The sequence below is a fragment of the Esox lucius genome, chromosome 19 (genome assembly GCF_011004845.1).
Source record: "Esox lucius isolate fEsoLuc1 chromosome 19, fEsoLuc1.pri, whole genome shotgun sequence".
Taxonomy (NCBI): Eukaryota; Metazoa; Chordata; class Actinopteri; order Esociformes; family Esocidae; genus Esox; species Esox lucius.
Window position 1 is genome coordinate 5,506,286 of NC_047587.1, and position 21,658 is coordinate 5,527,943.

A 21,658-nucleotide genomic window follows, 5' to 3' on the forward strand; every position below is an offset into this window, starting at 1 on the left:
GGAGGGTCGAAAACGCTAAAGTCCCTTAAGGCGGGTAGAATCCTCTGGTAATATGCTTAAGAACTGTCCTTAGGCTTACAGGTCACGGATGGCTTCAGTTTGCAGCATTAAGGGGATAGTCTAAAATCATTTTTGGGTGAACTTCCCCATTCCTTGGGTTAGGTCTGATAAACCATCCTTTGCTTTTCTCCCAGCCTGCTGTTAGGGTGATTAGCTTTGTCCAAATACACGAATTGAAGCTATGCCACCCAATCAAGCAAAAGCTGCAACGCAAGCAGAAACTAACTCAAAAATACTTCAAACTATTTTTAGTAATCTGTCACGCTAGCAGCAATTTTTTTTATTTTATTACATACTACAAAAAAGCAGCTGAAATTTGGCAGCTATTTTCATAATCTATTAGGACCCAGAAAAGCAGGATTGGATTTAGCATTCGGATAAAGGACTGTGTCTGGTATTAACTGGCTGTGTGCATCCATGAGTTTAGGTAAAAATTTTGAGCGTGTGGGTTTTGTTTGTGTTTACAAATGGTGAAGTGCGTGTGAGGGAAGGCGTACACAGGTGGTTGCTCTTAAATTCGTTTATACACTAATTCTGGGTACGTTTGAGGATGTATAAAAGACTACCAACCCATTGAGAAAGGACGCTGAAGATACCTTTTTATGGTGGAGATGTCTTTTAAATGCTTTTGCTTAGTGGGAAGGCCTGCATAAGCTGGCTTGTGCTGTAATAATGATTCCGGTGCTACAAACAGGCTCTTTTGAGAGGGTTATTTTTGGGCCGCTGTTTGCTTGGAGAAGCTCTGCTTATACTGTGGCAGCCTGTTCCCATGAGCTCAGCGACTCGCAGTTTTCTGCTTTTGTTTTGTTGTCTTCGGGATCTGAGGTTGAGACTGAGTTCAAATACTCCTCTGTTGTTTCAAAAGTAGATGAGGCATTTCTCTTTCTCTTAAGTGACTTGTGTACCAAGACGCAGGGTCTGGGATGTCATTTTGCTTTTTGTGGTAGAGAATTGTCATTCCTTGAGAGTCACGCAACATTTGAAGGGCTCGTTTTAGAGCACATTTATATTTATTTATTATAGCTCTCTGTGAAAGGGTATTCTCAGAGGTTTGTGTATATAAGGTCAGATGGGAACAAAAAAACAAATGGTATTTCCTCTACATATTTCAATTGTTTAAATAGTTTCCATTAAAATGCAAAGATCCTGTTCAAACACATAACCGATAATGTCCAATACTAGGTCATTTTCAGACGTCTACTCTCTGTCTCTTGCCAAGAATAGGATACATAATATCTCATTACAAATGGTTACCTATATCCGAGTATGCACGAGTTGGTTAAGCGAGACCGACGAGACAGTATGGGCCAGAGAGTTGTAACCACCTGCTCTGACCTAAGCACTCTTTATTTAAAGACGCCGATCGGGTTTGAGGCGCTGTCTCACATTCCCAACTCTCACGTTCTGTACGTCTCCCCCCCCCCCATCCTCTTTTCCAGGTATGGCCTCACAAGTGCAAGTCTTTTCCCCTCACACTCTCCAGTCAAGTGCCTTCTTTAGCGTGAAGAAGCTGAAGGTGGAGCAGAGTTCGTACTGGGATATGACAGGGTACGGCTCGCACAGCAGAGTCGTCTACAGCCAGAACAGCAAGCAGCAAGTGTCCCACGCCGCCCCTCTGGGCGTAAACTCCTCTCTGCCCTACGAGCAGCCCGCGTTAATCTTCCCGGCCAGCGCAGGGCACATTGTGGTCGCCTCGGCCAGCAGCACCTCAGGCACCGCAGGGCCCCTGGGGCCTTTGTTAGGCTTGGGTAGTAGCGGCGGTGGGGGCGGCAGCGGCGGAGGAAGCGGCGGCGCGGTCCACAACCTGACGCGGCGCAGCACCGTCAGCCTGCTGGACACCTATCAGCGATGCGGGCTTAAGCGCAAGAGTGAGGAGCTCGATAACAGCAACAGCAGCGTGACGATCATCGAGGAGCACGGCAGCGGCGCGGCGATGATCCAGAACGCAGCCGGCGGGGCCTTGGCGGCCACCGCGACCGCCACGTCCACGGCCACCTCCAAGAACGGCGGCTCCAACAACGAGGGAGACTACCAGCTGGTGCAGCACGAGGTGGTCTGCTCCATGACCAACACCTACGAGGTGCTGGAGTTCCTGGGCAGGGGCACCTTCGGCCAGGTGGTTAAGTGCTGGAAAAGGGGCACCAATGAGATCGTGGCCATCAAGATCCTGAAGAACCACCCGTCGTACGCGCGCCAGGGCCAGATTGAGGTGAGCATCCTGGCCCGGTTGAGTACAGAGAGCGCTGACGACTATAACTTTGTGCGCGCCTACGAGTGCTTTCAGCACAAGAACCACACGTGCCTGGTGTTCGAGATGCTGGAGCAGAACCTGTACGACTTCCTGAAGCAGAACAAGTTCAGCCCGCTGCCGCTGAAGTACATCAGGCCGGTCTTGCAGCAGGTGGCCACGGCCCTGATGAAGCTGAAGAGCCTGGGTCTGATCCACGCCGACCTGAAGCCGGAGAACATCATGCTGGTGGACCCCTCTAGGCAACCCTACAGAGTCAAGGTCATCGACTTCGGCTCGGCCAGCCACGTGTCCAAAGCCGTGTGCTCAACCTACCTGCAGTCCCGATACTACAGGTAAGAGCACTTTCTTTCACCTTGATTAAACCCGCTGTTGTCTTCCCTAATATATCTTGCCTCAGCGAGAAGCGTATTTTGCAGTCACCTTCCTGCCAACTGTTGTCCGTGATGACACCATCTATCAGATTGTTGTAGGCACCACTCTGTTGTATTCAGTTAACCAGAACACTCCTTGTTTTATTTAAAGTGACAGGTTTAATACGCATCACCTGTATCAGAAGGTCAGCTGGACCTCACTCAAGTGCTATAGATCTGTTCATTCATCCAATTTTGTTGACCGAGCTTTGCTGCAAAAGCTTCCAGCAGAACTCACTTTGCAGTTAAGGTGTAAAATCCTGAGGCATGAAACGTGTTAACAGGGATGGTTACCTCTTGAGGTCCCACTAGTCTCTACAGGTCTTGGTAAAGCTGCTTTCAGTTTTAGCTTTTCTTAGAAGTACCTAGAGTACTGTCTTTATGTTGTGTGTTGATTCCATGGTGGCACTGAGCCAGTTTAAGAATCTGGTGTTAGATGTGTTTAATGAGAGTAACAGTTGTCTTGATTAAATGTAGATGTTATTGCAATATTGAAATTTGTAAAGAGAACATTGTCTGTTTAGTGACCATTAGAATGTTTGTATTCATGAGAATTATACACTGCTCTTAATGGGTTTTCCCAGATTAAATACAAGTTCAACAATAAGAAAATAAATGAACCAGGAAATCCCATTGAGGTCAGAAAACCTCTTTCTCAAGCGAGACCTGGCATTTGGTTTAATAAAAAAAAACAAGGTTTTCAAAGATCCGAAATAAATATGGGAGAGATTTGTCGAGGGGAGACAGATGTTTCTTTACAAATTTGTCTCCCTTGGATTTCAATATTACAGTGCTTTTTGTGTGATTTACCGGTTGGTTTATTGGAATGTTTTCCTAGTTGGGCTCAGTTTTGACCAAGGCTTTTGTTCATTGCTCTGGACCGCTTTATTAGTCTTCTGAGCTGTGGTAGGATAGAATCTTTCTTCTCGTTCTCACAGTGTATCTATTGCTCTCTATTTTTCTCTTTCATTCTCTCAGTCTCCAGATTGCTCTCTCTTTTTCTACCTCTGCCTTTCTTTTGCTCTCTCTCAGTCTCCTTCTCATTCCCTGTGGGTCCCGAGCTCATAGTGCTAACCCTCCCCCCAGTCCTACAGTGTGAGACGAGGGGCAGTAAAAGCTCAGAGGCTCGCTGAGAAACCAGCTGCTTATTGTGTTTAATATGATAAAACAACCATGTTGTGGTGCTGCGTTGAAGATGAAGACAGCGGGCCTGTTGAACACTGGACTGCCGTAAAGCATGGCGGTAACAGCTCCACAATGGGAGCGCCTGGGAAATATTTGCAGCGGAGACATTTTTGGTTACGATCTGTTTCTGGGAATATAGGTTTTTTATTTTTTTCGGCAGCCTGAGAAACCCCTCATTGAAGACGGACTGTAAACACATAGCAGGGTGGTAGGCCGCCTCTGGGCTGGTGAACCTCTCCCCCCACACCACTCAGGCTGGCTCCCATTTCCCCCCGGGATGGAGATCTGGGGTCAGGCTGAGTTCTCCTGTAATACGTTCCTGTAATCCACACCAGAGAGCCCAGCATTAGATCCAGATGACTCGCGGGGTAGGGCTTTCTTCTCCCCTACTTCTTAAAGTATTTTTTTGCTTATAGCAGATTCTGCTGTTTGGGTTCCCCAGCCAAGGGTGTGGGGTGGGGGTTGGGTTGGGTGGGGGGGGGGGGGGGGGTGTAGTGTTCACACAGAGAGCAGCTTTGTTGCTACTTAGACACTGGCTGGTCTGGGGAGAGCAGGTGTGAGGCACAGTACCACACACACACACACACATGCACAAACACGCGCACAAACACACACACATACTTACACATACATTCGTACACACACACACACACACACATACTCAGCCAGACCCACGCATGCCTTTGGCACTATGTCCAGGCAGTCTACGGAGAGGTGATAATGTAGATAATGGGCTGGTGTGAGATGTTTATTTTATGTAGTAGATCATTGTTGTCTGCAGCCTGTGAAGATGACAGTGGACGCCGTTTAGACTTGAAAGTGACTCTGTAATTGGTGTCAACACGAATGTGTGCATTTTCAACAGTTTACTATGGAATTATATTGCATAAGACCTTATATAATATCTGTAATGTCTTCATTTCAAACGCAAGGCCAGTGACGTCATTATGGTCTTGTTATGGTATGTTTCCCTGAAGACTGTTCAGTGAAGAATGAGGAAGAAACAACCTGAAATATGCAGGTGACACCGTCTCCTTCTACCCATAACTTCAGTACTAGCTCAGTATACAGCCAGGGATGAATATGCTGGCTTTTTGTATGGTAGTAGGCCATCTAAGCCTATGTGTTATTTTTCATTTTGGGTCAAGAAACAGGCCGGTGAAATTATAGAGGGCTGTTTATTATATGGTTGGGGACAGGAGAGAGAAGATCATCCCTTCATTTCTTCTTGGCAGCAGAAAAGGGAAAAAGAGCTGAAATTGATCGTAGAATTGTCCATCAGGTCTCTGCTCTCCGCTCAGACGTAAATGTTTTGCAGAGATTGTGGGACTTGGCCTGGGACTATGTCAAAGCTGCTGTGTGTGTGTGTGTGTAGGTGTATCGTCACACATATGACTGTGTATGTAGCTGTGCAGCATAAACATCCGTCCATGCTAGCAAAGACATCATGCTTGTGTCACTGGTAACAGCGGTGACATTCTCTAGCCAGCGTTTGGCTGTCCCCACAGTAGGGGTCAAAAGGCTACAGGCTTAATGTGAAAGCAGCCCTTGATTATTTCAGATGAACAGATAACTAAATATTGCCTGTTTGGAAAGGATGCCTTTTCCAGGGAACTGTTACATAAAGATGTGTCAGTCAATCTGGCTTTGTGCACACTGTTCTCTACAATGATTTATTCTGTCCCGAGCTATAATCCTTTGGTAGTCCGACTTCTCTTGACCTCCACCACAGGGCCTACGCAGAAGCATTTGACCGGACGTTCCACCTCTTGATTTCGTTTTTTCTCTCACCATTTTATCTGCATTTCAAAAGCTCCTCTTGATACCTTTGATATGTATTTTAGATTCTGCAGTGAAAAGATGGAAGGGCTTTTGCTGGTAAGGGGGATTTGTTCTGCTTTGCGTGTTTTGTTGCTGTGCTTGATGGTAAGCGCAGTACTGAGGGCACTAATAAAGAAGTATTTTTCCAGCCTCTTCCCGTTTTAAACGGTCGTTATTCTACCATTCGGGGAGGTGTAATCCCTGCTACCTGGCTGTTTGTATTCAGCAGGCAAATATATGCTGCCGAGCATACATGAGCAAATTATTTATGTATTTTGCATAAGGTTGACAGCAAATACAAAAAGGGGTATTCCAGGTGAGCAATAGCATATACAGGAATGAGGAAAAGCTGTTGAAATTATTAAAACGCTGAATAACACAGTACATTTTACATGGGTTTCACCTGTGCTCTGCCAAACACATCATCGCCAGCACCGAAATCTAGTCAGAGAATAGAATCCCTCTATCCTTCTATTTGGCCTGCAGGTCTGTTGCCTATTTGTGCCTGTTCTGGTTCTGACTGTGGAGTGCCAATAGCTAGCCTACCTCCCCATGCCCCCCCCCCCCCCCCCCCTCGCTGCGGTAGCTGGCTAATGATGTAACAGGTAAGCTGGCCTGGCTTACCCTAGACCAGATAAAGGGATTATTGTCTTGTCTCAGTTTGGTCTGTTTGCCTCATTTATCTCAGTGGAAAGGTCATGTGATGGGCGAAATGCAGTGAAGTCCCTATTTAAGGTTGGGGTTTAGCATATATACAGTTCCCTCCAGCTTCCCCAGCTAACAGCCATGCTAGCCAATAGCCGTGTTAACGAGCTGTAGCGGGTCTGTGGGAGGACAAGGCTGTAGCAGGCTGATGAGGACTTCGGAAGAGACTTACTGACCCTGCTGTCATGTGACGTCATCCCAGGCTGCCGGAGGCTTATTGTCTTATTGTTCCCCATGGAAACGTCCTCCAGGACCGTCCAGCCACACAGCCAGGGACCATGTCACATGTCATGCAACACAGGAAGTGTTCCTGTCATTCTAGGAGGCTCCTCCCGCCTGTGTGCCCTTTGTTCTTTTTTGTCTGTCCTGGCTGGCCTCCCGTTGAAAAAGATGATCCAGGTGAGGGGGGTGGATGTGAGTGAAAATGCATGTGTTTGTTCTGAAAGAGGCAGTCCCTCCCAGCTTCTAAATTAGTCCTCAAGCATATGACGATAACCAGGGTGGACCCTAAAATGTGTGCGTAGAGATCAAAACCAGTTGTTTACACGACACATGACTGATAAGCGAATTACAATCTTTCTTAAACATGATTTTCTCTTTAGACAAATGGTGGCTCTGTGGTAGGATACACACATGATCTAAGTCCTTTCTGATGTGAGTCTGCTATTGAAGTGAGGTGAACACTATTCCAACACCATTCCAGTCCTGTCTGCTATGGGTTTTCCGACTCACAAAGGAGAGTGGCCCGGGGATTTAGGACGAACATTTACTGAATGAGAAAACACCAATGTCATTATCCCGTGACAGTACCACACACAGTTCATAGAGCCAGAAGGAGGGCTGTGGGAATAGCCTGCTGTAGATGTTTTATGTGGAGTGCAGAAAATAGCCCCGCACATTTATCTGGTCTTCCGGTAAGGAATTTTGGTAGAGCTGGCTCACATCTGTTCTCGCAGTGCTGATTTGGTCTCCGTGGCTGGAGGGCTCTCACCTGGCAGCCATCTAGAAACACTCAGAGAGACGTCTCTTAAGGGGACTGGGTTCTCTATTCTCTCTGCCTACTAGTGGTGCTCGCCTGTTTATTATTGACTAAAGTCATCTGACCACTCAGCCATGTTTATGGTGTACCAGTCTGTCAGCCTAAGTCTTGACCAGGCAACCGGACTGCTCCTTTCCTCCGCCCCCCCCCCCCCCCCCTGCCTGTGGAGCTCGTCAGTTGTAGCATCCCACTCAGTCAGGCACAACCATCTCACTAACGCTACATTTTCGGGCTCTGCTAACGCTACATTTTCAGGCTACACTAATGGGCCCGAGCGTGACACTAGCCCAGGCTAGCTGCTGTTAACTAGAAGCAGAGGAGCCAGAGATCCGTTCCAGCACATTTAGCCCGCCTCTCTGTGAGATGTCGGCTTCTTAATGAATGAGGTTGCCGTTAGTTACTGTTCTCTGACGCATGCATAAGGTGTCTTCTCCATGTCGACAACTAAATGGAAGCGGTCGTCCTCCTCTGGGCTGACGGAGATAAAAGGAGGAGGAAGTGCTGATAGTACGCGTGACAGAAAGAAAAGCTTTTTATTTATAGAGAAAGAGGAGAATGGGAAATAGCGACATGCCAGAATCGAACCCACGCTGCAGTAGTTCATGTATGACAGAGGCAGTGGTTTAGACCACCAGACCACACTTCGCTGGAGTGTAATAGTTGTTTTCCTCTAGCCTGTGCCTGAGTATCCCACGCTGGCCGTGCATTTTCTATTGGGAATTGGACATGCAGTCAGTAGCCCCTCGTAATATATACAGATAATGAAAAAGAAGCATTTGAAGCAGGTAACTAATAAAAAGGTGGAGTTACACCTCTGGCTGTTGTGGTCAATGTACAGGTTATCTGGCAGGAGTGCGTGACTTCTGAGCCCCAGTTCATCTAGTGAGACTATATCCTAGCACCTGTTATTGTCCTCCGAACAGTTATTCACTTTTCAATTTCCATACGTTTGCCGGGATATTCATCTGGAGGAGATGAAATGTGCTGAAACGGCGTGCCGCCCACTCAGGGAGACATGGCAGAACATTCTCCCTGCATCACTCACTGGCTTCTTTTTTGAAGAACCGGCTCTTCTCCTCCGACAGCCGTTAAGGTGGACGGTACGGCCGACAGCCGGGTTCGGGGTGAATGGCGCTGCTTGTGTTTCTCCCGAGTCAGTGGAGCCGGTGATGGTGACCCCCCCCCCTCCCCCTCCCCCAGCCCTCCCAGGCCGCCTGGCACCGGTGCCCCCTGGTCTAAATAAATCATGAGAGTTCCTGCAGACGTGGCCGCCCTCCATTGCCTCCACGCCTGCAACCCCGGGTCCACGGGGAGCCAGAAACGCCCCCCCAAACCTCCCCCCCCCACCGCGCGCTCGCTCCTCTCCTAACCTCTCCCCACCAAAGTGTACGGTATGAATATTTAAAAGCCCACACCAGGATGGAAAATACGTGGCGTAGTGCTCTGACTGGCCCTGAATCTGGCCATATGAAGCCTGTCACAGGGGACCAGTGGCTGCAGCAGTCAGGGCGAGGTCCATAGAGAGACAGGCCCGGGGAGTTGCATCTGGCTTGGACCGCGTGGACTGAATGGGGAGGGAGAGTGCCTGGAGTGCACAGGGTAGTGTAATCTCGCATGAAGTTAACAGAAAAAAACAGATGCATTTGTTTTCTCGATTGAAGGAATTTGCTAATGTGCATATATGAGGGTAAATAGTTTGGCTAATTTGCGCCGGGCAGGCAGGCCTTGCTCGCTCTGCCAGCTGGGGCCCTTGTGAGGAGAGAGCCGCAGCCGGGTTGGCTGACAAAAACATGCACAGACACACGCACAAACAGACATGGGCGAGCAGGGCAGTCTCCGTTAGTCAAACCTTGAGCCCTCAAACAGTAAAAACTTTTTAATGTTTAAAATGCCTGTAAGTCGATTTGGGCTTTTCTCCCACTCTCTTCTAGAGATGCAATCTGCAATTTCTGGCCACTACTTTTAAAAGTGGAGCCGTGGAGCCAAAACGGGTCCAAAACATGGTGTACTTTGTTATATGTACTTTGTGTCCATTGTCATTGAAACCACACTTTCAAAGGTGATATTTCATGGCTGACTGAGGCATGACAGTGGTTCTACACACAGATTATGTATAAATAAACAACAGTGGCTGGTTAAATCACAAAAGTCCCTAACTGCATCTTTATCAGATTGTGACTAACACATTAACATGTCTTAGGCTGAGCCCTTTGACACTGGTTCTTTGTCATCACTGACCCTGCCAGAATTAGCTGAGCTGAATAAGATAATCTCTACTCACCTTATTCTAAGCGACCTGTCCGGGTATGAACAAGCGACCATCTATCTGTATTAAATTTGTAGTAGACTGTCTGTTGACAGAATCTGCTCTCGCCGAAACAACATAGTTTGCTAAAATATTGATATTCTGCTTTTAACCGGCTTCCAACAACAAAGAAGCCCGTGGTTTGGTACTTAATTAGTTCATTGTGCCCTTAGAAGTGGACACATGCATTTATTGTCTAGCCTTTGTGAAGTGTTTTAAAACCTATATGCAAACCCAAGAAAATGAAATGCTGTTGTAGAAACCATCATATTCCATCCTGGCTGGTTGATAAATAATTTAAAATGACTAATGGTGTTGTGTGGCAGAAGCAGATATGTATCAGTATGGCTCAAATTGTAGCTGTTTCGTGCCCGAGGCATAATTTGTTTTTGAAAAATAATGACTCCTGTATTGAATCCTGGTAAATAATTAAAAGGGTTAGCATTAGAAAAGGGCTGCCTCCACATGTGGTGGTGTTGATGGTAATCTGTGGAGTAGGAGGGCTTGGTCATTCACAGCCCTTGGAGATGACCGATTTCACATTACAGTGGGTTCACAAAAAGTCCTGTGTTTTATAGGAATGTTTTGTGTGGGAAATATATTTGTAATTGGCAAATGTGACGACAAAAGCACTTTGACTCAGGGAAAGAAAGAGTAGTGCAAATTGGGATAATTTCTTTTCTCCACTGAAACTCAAAAGCCACTGAGCCTTGAAGCCTAATCCCTCTGTTTCATGAACATGGACCATTTCTCTCTTTCAAGTGGCTGCCTTGGTTATTTAAGCAGTAAGGCCAGAGGTGTGGTAGTATATGGCCAGTATGCCAAGACTAAGTACTGCTGTTCAGCATGACGCAACGCGGAGTGCCTGCGTAAAGCCTTTAGCTGTGGTATATTGGCCATAAACCACAAACCTCTGAGGTGCCTTATTGCTGTTAGAAACTGGTTACTGATGTTATTAAAACTGTAAAAATACATGTTTATTGGCATGCGGTCAGATATATCATAGCGTTCAGCCAATCAGCATGCAGAGATGGAACCACAGAGTTTTTAATAGCTTAAATGGAACATGCAGAAGCAGAGTAGCACTGGTGAGAATTAAACAACGATTCACACCCCACACAGAAACCTGCTCTGGTCAGACAGGAATTGAAGACAAAAGAGGCTCTTTAAAAAGAAAAGACAAGTCCTGAATGAACAAGTCTCTCAGTGCTGCCTATGTGTGAAAGTCAGCTGTGTTGATATTTACATGTGCTACATGAACACAGTGTGTTTGGTATAGCATGGCTATAGCCTGGGAACTAGCTGAGGGTCAAGCCTCCGTATAGTTGATGAGAGAAATGCATGCAGGTCACGCTCCCTCCCTGTCTCCCTCACTCCCTTGGCCCCCCTTTTTGCCTTTCTGAGCGTGTCTCTCTTTCCCCAGCCTCTCACAGCTCCCTCACTTAAGCCTGGTCATTTATTACGTAAAGGCTCTACAGCTGCCTGAGGTGGGGTACAGCTAGCAGAGATAGAGCAGACATGTTCAGACCGGTTATCAATGAGTGAGCAGGGCTAGCGGGGTGGGGGGGTGGTGGTGGTGGCGGGGGCATGGAACAGGGTGTCCCCTCCCTATGAGGGAGATATGATACCAACAGGATCTGTCTCCCTACAGACCATTCCTCCTATCTTGGCACCCAGTCACAGCGACACCAACATGGGGGACAATGAAAGAGCCGACAACCAGAGTTGCAGTCTTTCATCAAGCCAGAGAGACAGAGTTTCGCTGAGTCTATCATCAAAACAGATGGCTCGGGTTTAAACAGAGGTGTTTTTTTTAGGGTTGTCATTAGTTCAAGTTGAGAGGAATTACATGCATTTTTTTCAGCTTGGTTGGGTTCCTAGTGTGCATTATCATTCAGTACAATGTACACAAGGACTTCAAACACCCTATATCAGCCATCTACGCGTGCATACCGACCAACTTAAACCACTGCTGTGATCTCAGAGTAAAGAGGGTTCGCACTTTGGAGGCGTGCAGCTCCCTGCTCTCTGCCTTCTCAAATTCCTGTATTCACATTCTTGCACTTATACTTTTCATGCTCTTATCTGGAGGTATTAATGGGTGGTTGAGTGCAAGTGGAGTTTGAGACGTGGTTTAGGGTACACAAGTTTCTCTCTCTTTTGCTCTCTTTATGTCTCCCTGTCTCTCTGTCTCTCTGGCTTTGACTTACCAGAGAGCACTTAGGGGAGCACTGCCACCAAGCTGCCTCTACCGACCCGCCTGCCCTACTCTGCACTGCACATCTCTGCAGACGAGTCCCTGCCAACTGCTTGTGATACAGAGGCCATTTAAACTCACATCGGCATAAAGCGCAAGCAGCCGACATCCATGAGACTGAAATGTATCCGTTTCTAAACTGCTCTCACTTCATTTATTTACATGTTTTTTAGTATTTATATTACCAAGGCAGCTACTTTGCATGTATACAGGATGTATTTTTAGAAGTGACTGTTATTGCCACGGCAACAGGGGCGTTGCTGACTGTTGTCCCTAAAATAATCCTTTGAGACTAATGGCTCCTTCACCTGAGCTGTGGGTCTCCTCGATCTGCCCCTGGTAGGTGTGTGTGTGCGTGTGTGTGTTTCTGGCATTTCAATATGCAAAACTGCCATTCATCTGCTATTGTTTGCCCAGGTGGGGCGTTTCGCTCTGGTTCATGTCTTTGGGGACCTTGTGGTCCAACTGTAGTTCTCAGTTTCACAAAGAGCCCCGTTTGCCTTTTATGTGGATTTTTAACCAGTCCTATACTCCGTGCAAAACCCTTCAGAGCACCACACTAATGAAAATTGCACACAGGCTTATTGTCGCTTTGTCCTCGCAGAGATTTTCATTTTTTTATTCAAAGTAAATTTACACATACTCATTAAGTGAGAAGTCGCTGCCAGCAATAGACATTTTATCAATTGGTTTCCCCCTGTCAGTTGCATGATGTTGAATTCTCAATTATAGCCTTGCCTCGTCTCTGCTGTTCCTGCACAGGTTCAGCTTTGTATCACTAAACCTGTAGTAGTTGCCACTACTTACAGTGCTTGGAGGTAAATTGTTGGTACAGTTGATGTACCACAAGCAGGATTCGAACTCCTGACTGAAGTTGGGCAGCTGTACTGTGAGGCAGTTGGGCAGTTGTACTGTAAGGCAGTTGGGCAGCTGTACTGCGAGGCAGTTGGGCAGTAGTACTGCGAGGCAGTTGGGCAATTGTACTGCGAGGCAGTTGGGCAGCTGTACTGCGAGGCAGTTGGGCAGCAGTACTGCGAGGCAGTTGGGCAGCAGTACTGCGAGGCAGTTGGGCAGTAGTACTGCGAGGCAGTTGGGCAGTAGTACTGCGAGGCAGTTGGGCAGTAGTACTGCGAGGCAGTTGGGCAATTGTACTGCGAGGCAGTTGGGCAGTTGTACTGCAAGGCAGTGACCAAGGCCATTGCTCCGTTTGAGAGTTCCGTAAGCATTTTAACCATTGCGTCTCTCAAGAGCACATTAGTGAAATCGTCACAGTTCTCCATCTCTGACCAGTCTTAATGTTTAAACTGCCAATACTAGTTACTCTGGGCCAGTTTGACCCCACTTCCATCAGATCCTGCCAAGCCCCCGACGTGCTGTTACTGTAGGTTCTAGATGAGAGGGCCACACAGAAAACTCCTAATATCCCAACTGTCTCTCAGTCATTCAGCACGTCTCCATGGTTATGTGCATACTTGCAGAGCGGGCACAAAGGGATGGATCTGACTGAGTGGAAAAGAAGTTTGCCTGTGTGTTTGAATGTTGATGGAATGCCGTCAGTGGAATGCAGTAGGGTTACTACCAAAACTATTTTCTTGCATTTCAATTAGATGTTCATTCTGCAACAGAAAATCAATCCTAAATTCAACACCTTTTTCTCCAGGAAGATTGTTTATGGCCTTGGTCTGTCTCTGTTGTTTTTCTGCTTTTCTGTGGTTGGGAGAGGAAGGACCTAACTGCTGTGAATTCCAAATGAGTGTGTCTGTGCAGTAACCCCCCCCCCCCCCCCACCTCCCAATTATTTGGAACAGAATGAAGATTTCTATGCAACTTATTCGTCCGTGAGGTATTAAAGGACAATGTGTAAGGTTATTTATTTATTTGAACCAGATTCCTTCAGTTGTATGCATTTTGCAACGGGGTAGAACGTGTGTTTAATATAACGTCTTAGTGAGACTCACTAACAATGGTGGCACCATGAGTACGGCAAGTTTAGAGTTCCTAAAGCTAGAAAAAGCTAAAGTCAGTGATCTAAAACCAAATGTTTACCTTTACTTGATTCAACCACGGTAACACTGCAAAATATGTTCAGGTCTAATGACTCATCAGTCACTGGCCCATTCCTGTACTATGACAGTGACCTTTGTTTCCAGTGAGGTACTTTTTATCTCTGCCCGTTTTCATGTAATGACGGGAAGCCATTTTGTTAAGATCTGATTGTATGACACACAGAGGTGTTGGATAAATCACCTGGGGATGTTGCTTAAAAAACATTACTAAAGAAATTACTAAATAGGACTGACAAGTAATTTACTTGAATTGTGACTTCTGCTCTGTATGGGCCTTTTCTGTGCTACTTATTCATTTATTTAGGTGTAATCCAGGTTAATAACTTTTGAAGAAACAGCCCCTAAGGATGTGGTACCTTTGCTTGACGTTCAAAAACATTTCTGGGGTTTCGAAAAAAGGAAAGGACTAGAAATATGGCTACCAGAAATAGGGCTTCTTGAGCCTTGACCAAGTCAAATAATCTATGGACCTCCATGCTGAATGTTGAGACTCAGTATGTTAACCTGGGATGTTGCAGTAACTTGCCATGTGAGTTCAAACATTTATTTTAATGTGAACTTGTAGTTGAGAGAATCCAATCAGTCAAGACCGATGACGAGCTGAACCTGCCCTCCCCACTGGTGAATATTTGTTGATGGCTCTTAAAGAAAAGATAACCAAGTACTGGGAAATCCTGAAGGAACTGGCAGGGAAATATACAACTGTCAGGGTGGCCTGATGTAATTATGATATTTACAAATTTTAGTTAAGTAGCCAAAATGGCCTCTTGCCTTCCTCTGCATCGACCGCAAATGCTCCAATGCTCCCTCCTTTGGTTTCCCTGTTTCTTCTGCTCGCCTTGGTCCCTTTGGTCTGTAGAAGGTCTATTGAGATCAGAAAGACCTCTGGAAGAGTTAGGTCTTTCAGCAGGTGGGGGACATTAGCACAATCTAGCCACTGCCCTCAGTATGTTGACAATGGCTCATAACACAGTTTCAGTGATCATGGAAGAACGTGGTGCTCTTCTCACATCCTGGGGACACCAAATGAAAATCAATTAGAATTCCCATTGGGGTTTCTTGTTGGAAAAGTCCCTCCCAGTATCGGACAGTGTTCTTCTGGTGGTTTTCTAATGAATACAGCCCCGGTTGTAATTGTCATTAAGCTGGAATGTGTGTGACATGGGCTCTTGCTTTTTTTCCAAGGAACTTCTTTGGATTTCCTCCGACTGACATGTTATTTCCTGTCTGTGTTACACACACTCAATGTGTTACTGTTGCATGTTGATGTCAGAGGTACCGGGTTCTTTCCAGTTAGAAGACGGTTGTCCTAATGTCATGTCCTAATGTCATGTCCTAATGTCATACGTCCTTGGTGAGACATATGAGCCATGCGTTTAACTATAATCTTGAAATATAAACGTTGATGTGGGAATGCAGTCCTTTGGGTTTTTTTCATTGACTAAAGTTAACATTAAGGCTAGCCTAGTGGTCTGTGTTAGGGGAACAGTTTACGTAAAGAAATAACAAGCGCCACTACCTCAACATTGAGAAATAATTGGAGTAATGCTCCCTTTTTCTCACGAAAGCTTTCCTTTACCGCACAGAAATTAAAGAGCAAACTACTTTATGACGTGTCTGAAGAATGAATACCAGATTGAGAAAGTCTGTTGATTTTCACCAGAGCAGTTATGGTGATTTTCATCTTTCTGGGGTGATTGAGCCGTGTCTGCAGGCTTAGCTTTACCTTTTTCCCTTTAGTCAGAATCAATTTCCAAAATGGAATAGGCTGGTGTGTCACCTCAGATATATAGGCAGGACTGTCACTACACATAGAGACTTGACTGTCAATAAACACACATAGAATGGACTGCCACTTTATATAAAGAATGGACTGTCACTTAACATATACTTCACATATATAGAATGGACTGCCAATTTACATAGAATGGACTGTCACTTTGCTTATATAGAATGGACTGCCACTTTACATAGAATGGACTGTCACTTTGCTTATATAGATTAGACTGTCACTCTACATTTAGAATGGACTGTCACTTTACATATTTAGAATGGACTGTCACATTCCATTTATAGATTGGTCTGTCACTTTACATATATAGACTGGACTGTCACTTTACATAGAACGGACTGTCACTATACATAGCAGCACTCACTCATTCTCACCCTGCTCGATCCCTACTTTGTGTGACGTAAGTTATCATTGACACCTCCAACCTTTGTGCTTAAATAGTCATGTGTGAAGCGCAGAGAACGGCGTGCCTCGCAGCTGGAGCTCAATGTGCTATTTGTTTTATATTTGTGTCTGTGAGTCACTTTGTGTTTGCGTCCTTGTATGCACACCTGTGTGTGTGTGTGTGTGTTCTGTCTCTACACACACTCAGCCAGCTGTGCTGAATGATTACATTTCTTTGGGGGCTTGGGCGGTGGAGTGTGTAAGTTCAGCCATCCAGACACTAGTTGACAGACAGACAGACTAGGTGGCAGAGTGACAGACAGGAAATGACCACCCCAATGGAAGGCGGCTGGGCGTGGCTGCCGGGGGGGAGGGGGAGGGGGAGGGGGGGTGGGTGGCCGCCGAGTCCCACTCCTCTGGGTCTGTCCCACTACCTGGAGGACGTCCGGGCTCCCAGTCCTCCTCCCAGGAGGGGAGGTCAGTGTCCAGGGATGTGCTGAAAGGCTGCAGCGAGCCGTCCTGTCCTGCGTCTCCTCCAACGTTAACGGAGCGCCAGGGGAGTTGAGCCCTGAATGCCCAGCGGAGGGGCAAAGCCAGCGCACGGGGCTGTCTCTGCTCTGATTCCCTGCACGCCCGACCGGCTGCTGGCTCCTAATGGTTAATGGAGAATCCACTGTGTGTGCGCAGCGTGGCCCCGCCCTTGCCACTCAGTCGTATGCTAATACGGGGGGGTGAAGGGTCAGCGGGAGAGGTCGGGCCCAACATGCTAATGAAGGGTTTGTGTATATTCCACTGCTGTATTCGTCTCCTCAGGAATGGGGGGAGGGAGCGATGACAACCACCTCATCCACCCTCCTCATCCGACTCTCCTTCCCGTCATCCCCCTCTCTCTCTCAGCGGCAGTAGGTGTGTGTGAATGTGTGGTGGGTAGCAAAGTGCTGATGTGTTGGTTTCTGGGTAATTCAAACAGTCCTCCTCATCATTCTCCAAGAAGAGAATATCATAAACAAATGTTTAATTTGCCTCGATCCCCATGAAGGAAGCCCTTTTGTTATTGGTGTGGCAATTAACATGGAAACTGGGACTCAGGCATTTCCTGTGATTGTTGTCATTAGCATATAGCAAATCAGAGCAACACCTCACCCCCACCTCCTCCTTCCTCATATCAACCTTGCTTCTATCTTCCCCACCTCCCCTCCCCACAGTGTGTTGCCGGGCCACTGTCTTCACACTCTTCATCATGGCCCTAGCAACAGAGAGTTAATGCTTAATGGTAGGCCGGGACTGATTGAGCAGTGGGGTGAGTGGGGGAGAGAGGGGGTGAGAGGGGGCCAGACTCGTCCAGAAGCCCGGTCCAGTCACGCGGAGCCGCCTAGTTCACTCATCCGCCCATTACATCACACTCTGGTCTCGTCCAATGGCCTACATTGAATTCAGCTCAGTTTCCTAGGCGATGGCATTCTGCAAAGATCACTTGCTAATTGAAGTGGTTAATTAGACACGGAGAAATAGATAGGTGGCTGGAGTCAGCTGACTGTTAGCGTCCGGCATAAGCACACTCTGTGCAGCGTGGTCAGGCATGACAAAACACTGTTGCTGAGAATATACAGCTTGTCCAGTCTACGGAAAGTTTTGTCTGGTTTATAAATGTATTGTTAATGATCCCGTTGTGTTTCTTCATCCATTTGTTAAAGAATAAACTGATAGGTACTGAAGAACAGCCTTTGTGCTTTGTCAGTGATGGCATGAGGAGTTGAGTTAGGAGAAACACCTGAATACAGTAATGCGTTCATATCAATATATTTGTCTGTCAAAATACTTTCATACAATTTTACTTCATTTTACATGATTGTGTATCACACAAAGAGACCTAAATGACAGGAAACTCTGGCCCTTACAGGGCCAGCGTATGGGCTGCTGAGATCGATAAATGAAATCTAAAATCCTTCCAGTGACACTGACTCAACCAAACAGTTTTTCCTGCAACCGTGTTTTGAAATATTGTCAATGGCCTTTTAGCCACGGTCTGCTGTGCCTTGACAGCCATATTGGCTGGAACAACTCAACAATCAGATGTTTGTTATTGCCAACCACAATCCGAAGGCAATTGTTTTAGCAGTTTCCCTCAAACCTGACCAACGCTTCTGAATACACGAATTCAATAAATTGTGGTGGTTCGTAACCACATATTATGTTTGGCTACAATAATAAAAGAAATGTTTCTACAAGTAGCCTTCAATGACCTACCAATAAAGTCAATAGTCTAGACATACAGTATTTTGTTTAATTGATTGATGTTTTAAATGTTTAATTGATTGATAAGCGAAAACAAAATGATATAAACTGCACAAATGAGTAAAATAATAACATAACATTCTAGCAAAATGTTCTGATCAGTCATGTTTATAGATGACAGAACTGGACTAATTATCATGGGCACCTCAATTTGGTTTACATATCAATCAGCCTTACTGTAAGCATATATAAATGGAGATTCAATCTGACTACGGCATTATCTGACCATGACATTATAGATTAAACAAAACGAGTCAAAGCAAATCATAAAGGTTCTGAAATGATCGTCCAACATTTACCAGACTACGCTGTTGCTACGGATGTAATGGGTTGATGATTTTTGGGGAGTTTTCACAGCTCTGCTTGTCATTAAGGGGAACCATCATTTTTTGGCAAGACTGTTGACTGAGTCAAATACAGTAAAGTGAGGATGTGTAATGTTTATCTGAAGGAAAACTGTTATATGTGAGGCAATGTCATGATGATCTAAAGAAAGCTGTTTTATACATGAGGATGTGTCCTGTTCATCCGAGGGAAAACTATGTTGTAAGTTAGGATGTGTCCTGTTTATCTGAGGGAAAAATAGATTTTAGGGCTGGTGGCAGGGCAGATAGTACTAGCAGCACCTCTCTAAAGTAAGCTGAGCAGTGGCTAATTCTTTTCATTGGCCCAGGCTAGAAGTGTCACAGTGCCACAACCAGAGCAGAGAGCAGGCAGACAGTTGGAGTAGAGACAGCCCCCCCCATCTATATTTCAAGCCGGAGGAGAGGAATTCAGTAATGAGCTTCCATCTTTCTCCCAGCAGTGGAACACTCTCTTTGTGGAACTAATTAAAAGTGGCGTGCGCGGCGTACTGGGAGCTCTTTAGGGGCTGCGCGGTGTGGCTCTCAGTCTGCACAGTGGCGTTTCAGGGGTGTTGGGAGAGGAGACAGCGGTGTTGTCTTTGTTGCTTTTGTGTCACTGGCTGGAATATGAAATAAACGTCTCTTCAAGTTAAGCACTGAACTGTAGACTTTAGGCTCAAAGGGTAATGTGTAGACACTTTGTTATGGGTGGTAGCATGGTATCATCTGTGTGTGTGTGTGTGTGTGCATGCGTGTGTGCATGCGTGTGTGTGTGTGGGGGGGGTTGTGTGTGCGTTGGTCGCTTTCTCTATATTTTTGTGTGGGTCTGTTTCTGTGTGTTTTTTGGTTTGTGTGTGTGTGTTGGTCTTTTTGTGTGTCTGTTCATGTCCGTCCGGCTGTTTGTCCGGCTGTTTGTCCGCCTGTCAGGTTATTGGATTCTGTTCTCTCGCTCTCTCCACCTCTTTACACAACTGGTTCTCTGTGTTTGCTGTGTTCATCAGACTCTTCCTCTTGTTACCACTCTCTCAGTCAGAGCATCCAGACAGGCAGGGAGACAGGAAGCCAGGGAGACAGGCAGGCAGGGAGACAGGCAGGCAGGGAGACAGGCAGGTAGGGAGACAGGCAGAGAGGGAGACAGGCAGCCAGGGAGACAGGCAGGTAGGGAGACAGGCAGGTAGGGAGACAGGCAGGGAGACAGGCAGGGTGGGAGACAGGCAGCCAGGGAGACAGGCAGGTAGGGAGACAGGCAGGTAGGGAGACAGGCAGGCAGGGAGACAGGCAGGGTGGGAGACAGGGAGGGAGACAGGCTGGCAGGCAGGGAGACAGTTTAGGGAGACAGGCAGGCATGGAGACAGGCAGGGAGGGAGACAGCCAGGGAGACAGGCAGGGAGGGAGACAGGAAGGCAGGGAGACAGGCAGACATGGAGACAGACAGGGAGGGAGACAGGAAGGCAGGGAGACAGGAAGGCAGGGAGACAGGCAGACATGGAGACAGACAGGGAGGGAGACAGGAAGGCAGGGAGACAGGCAGGGAGAGTTCCATTACAGATATGAAAATGGGATCAGACACACAGAGACTGATATATCTGCTGGCATTTACCAACCTGATGAATCAGAGGCCTTAATGTCCTCCTGAGTGTGTCACAGCCCTGGGCTATACCCTATCCCCCATGGTCAAACGCAGCGCCCTGAATGGAAGGACTGCGTTGTGATGCTGGGGTTTAGCGTCCTGGTAGAGGTGACTCTGCTGAGATGCAGTCGTTCTGGGGGGCTGGGCGGTCTTGGGGTTCACTGGACACTCTGTCTGTCTTTGGAAGGGCATTGGAAATGTGTATGTGGTTGGGGATGGGGGGGTGGCTTGTGCAGCGACCTTTTGGCTTGGTTTTTCCCAAAATGTAGTTGTGCACATTCCATGAGGGCTTGGAGGCGGCCAAGTACGGCTTTGTGCCTCTCTCTCTCTCTCTGCTTGCATGTGGCGTCATGTGTGACTGCCTATGCCTGTGTGTGTGTTGACATTAGTGTGGATGTGTGTATGCATTTGTGATAGGTCTGTTGCTATGTGAAGCCTGACTCCCTGAGATCTGAGTCTCGGAGCGATGCAGGCAAGGCTGCCGCGCCGCCGTTCGCTAACTCCTGATTGATTGCTGGGCAAATGATAGCACCCAACATTAGAATGTTGAAGCAGCGTGATTAGAGGAGGGGTAGACGACTGGGGCAAATGGGGGAGAACGGAGAGCTTCTTTTGGCTCTTATTTGCCCACTTGGAGGAGTCAGTGCTGGCCTGGTCACGTTGTTGGAAACCTTCCAAAGTTATTTTCCACCGGCTGGATGGTTTTCAGACATAGAAATATCAGTCCGTCCCTGCTGCAATCATGAGCACATGACACAGTGTGTCAGTACTTAGTGTGTCAGTACTTAATGTGTCGGTGTGTCAGTACTTAATGTGTCAGTGTGTCAGTACTTAGTGTGTCAGTGTGTCAGTACTTAGTGTGTCAGTACTTTGTGTGTCAGTATGTCAGTACTTAGTGTGTCAGTACTTAGTGTGTCAGTATGTCAGTACTTAGTGTGTCAGTACTTAGTGTGTAAGTTATTTTCCACTGGCTGGATGGTTTTCAGACATAGAAATATCAGTCCGTCCCTGCTGCAATCATGAGCACATGACACAGTGTGTCAGTACTTAGTGTGTCAGTACTTAGTGTGTCAGTACTTAGCGTGTCAGTACTTAATATGTCAGTGTGTCAGTA

The 21,658-nt window shown here is 46.7% G+C and overlaps 1 protein-coding gene across 11 annotated transcripts in view; it reads left to right on the plus strand.

Annotated features, from left to right (window-relative positions):
* hipk2 (homeodomain interacting protein kinase 2) overlaps positions 1-21,658 on the plus strand; it is a 75,393-nt gene that overhangs the window by 12,950 nt on the left and 40,785 nt on the right. For all 11 annotated transcript variants that reach the window (XM_034288354.1, XM_034288352.1, XM_034288349.1 and 8 more), the window contains exon 2: positions 1,500-2,643. In XM_034288354.1, the coding sequence (XP_034144245.1) occupies positions 1,500-2,643 (1,144 nt within the window). The remainder of the gene's footprint in view (positions 1-1,499; positions 2,644-21,658) is intronic.